Raw genomic sequence first — 1,986 nt, forward strand, 5'->3', positions numbered from 1 at the left:
CCAGGGGAAAAATCTAGACAAATGAAGAGGGGAAGGGGGGTAAAATGCAGACAAGAGTCCTATGTATATCCTACAAAATTAAGAAGTGAGTTAAGGGATGGGTAAAGGAAGGACAGGTTTTGCTGGGAAGGTGGCTCAGTGGTACAACGCTTGCCTTGCATGCATTAGGCCCTGGGTTCAATTCCTCAGCACCACATAAGCAAAAAGAAAAAAAAGCCGGAAGTGGCACTGTAGCTCAAGTGGTAGAGTGCTAGCCTTGAGCTGAAGAGCTGAGGGACAGCACCCAGGCCCAGAGTTAAGGCCTCACGACCAGATCCCACCCCACCCCCCAAAAAAAGGAAGGACAGGTAAGAATGTTGAATGGTTGCACAACTATTTAAAGAAACTATTTTAAAAAGATATCTAAAAAAAAACGTTCTGAAATGATAGAAAAAAAACTCCATGGAAGAAAGACTAAATACATATTTGACAATTGTTTGTTTAGATGAAAGTGTAATTGCTTTATAGTTTGATCAAAGTGCAAGAATTGAGGTTTTTGGTCCACCGCTGCCACCTCCTCCAGCCGCTGTGGTGCTGCCTGTGTGCTCGTTCGGTGCGGACCGGGGACCTCTTTTGTGAAGCGGCATCTGAGGAGACTCCGGCGCTCGCGATGGCCGACGAAAAGCCCAAGGAAGGAGTCAAGACTGAGAACAACGATCATATTAATTTGAAGGTGGCGGGGCAGGATGGTTCTGTGGTGCAGTTTAAGATTAAGAGGCATACACCACTTAGTAAACTAATGAAAGCCTATTGTGAACGACAGGGTTTGTCAATGAGGCAGATCAGATTCCGATTTGATGGGCAGCCAATCAATGAAACAGACACACCTGCACAGTTGGAAATGGAGGATGAAGATACAATTGATGTGTTCCAGCAGCAGACAGGAGGTGTCTACTAAAAAAGGGAACCTGCTACTTTGCTCCAGAACTTTGTTCTTATAGACCAAGAATACATTCTTAATTAGAAAACTGCAATTTGGTTCCACCACATCCTGACTACTACAGTATAGTTTTCTCTATTCTTTCATTTTCCCCTTCCCCATTCCTTTATTGTACATAAAGTAACTGGTGTATGTGCACAAGCATATTGCTTTTCTTTTTTCTTTTTCTTTTTCTTTTTTTCTTTTAAACTAAATGGCCAATGGTATATTTTGATTGACATCAAATGGAGATGGGATGGGGAAAAATACTGGTCCTGTGAAAATATTCCCCTTCTCCATTCGTGGCATGCTCATTCAGCTTTTATCTTTATATTTCAGTAAGTTATTTTGCTCTCACTGTTTTAACAAAAGAAAAAGAAAAAAACAACAAAAATCCTTGCATACCTTGTTTGATTGGAGAATTTTAATGTTTTCATTTATCATTATAAAACCAAGGACAATTTTATAACTTTTTTGTACGTAGCTGTTACATGTAGGGCAATCTGTCTTTAAGTAGGGGTAAATTACTCTTAAAAAAAAAAAAAAAAGAATCCTAGATAGTTTTCCCTTCAAGTCAAGCGTCTTGTTGTTTAAATAAACTTCTTGTTTAAAATAAAAAAAAAAAAAGAATTGAGGTTTTGCCTATAGACCATTTTTGTAAAATGTATCACAACCTATGCTCCCTTTTAATAAGGGATTTCACACACCTACTTTCTCCTCATGGAGATAAAAACACAGTAGTATCTGGGTGTTGGTGGCTCAAGCCTGTAATCTTAGTTACTCAGGAAGCTGAGATCTGAGGATCACAGTACAAGGCCAGCCAAGCTAAGAAAGTCCTTGAGACTCTTATCTCCAATTGATCACCAGAAAACTGGAAGCAGAGATGTGCCTCAAAGTGGTAGAGAACTTAGCTTTGTGTAAGAGAGCTCAGGGACAAGCCCCAGGACCAAATCAGTAGTATTTTATTTAAGAAGCATATAAGAACACTAATTTTAAAATGCTGACACCTATAAAGTCCTATGCAAAGT

At 39.5% G+C, this 1,986-nt stretch overlaps 1 protein-coding gene across 1 annotated transcript; it reads left to right on the forward strand.

Moving 5' to 3' along the window:
- Window positions 1-544: 544 nt before the first annotated feature.
- Window positions 545-1,123, forward strand: LOC138809631 (small ubiquitin-related modifier 2). The gene has a single exon (XM_069996373.1). The coding sequence runs from the start codon at window positions 650-652 to the stop codon at window positions 935-937; it is 288 nt and encodes a 95-aa protein (XP_069852474.1). The 5' UTR covers window positions 545-649; the 3' UTR covers window positions 938-1,123.
- Window positions 1,124-1,986: the final 863 nt, after the last annotated feature.

Source organism: Dipodomys merriami, unplaced genomic scaffold (genome assembly GCF_024711535.1).
Source record: "Dipodomys merriami isolate MVZ:Mamm:240054 unplaced genomic scaffold, mDipMer1.0.p SCAF_5, whole genome shotgun sequence".
Lineage (NCBI taxonomy): Eukaryota > Metazoa > Chordata > Mammalia > Rodentia > Heteromyidae > Dipodomys > Dipodomys merriami.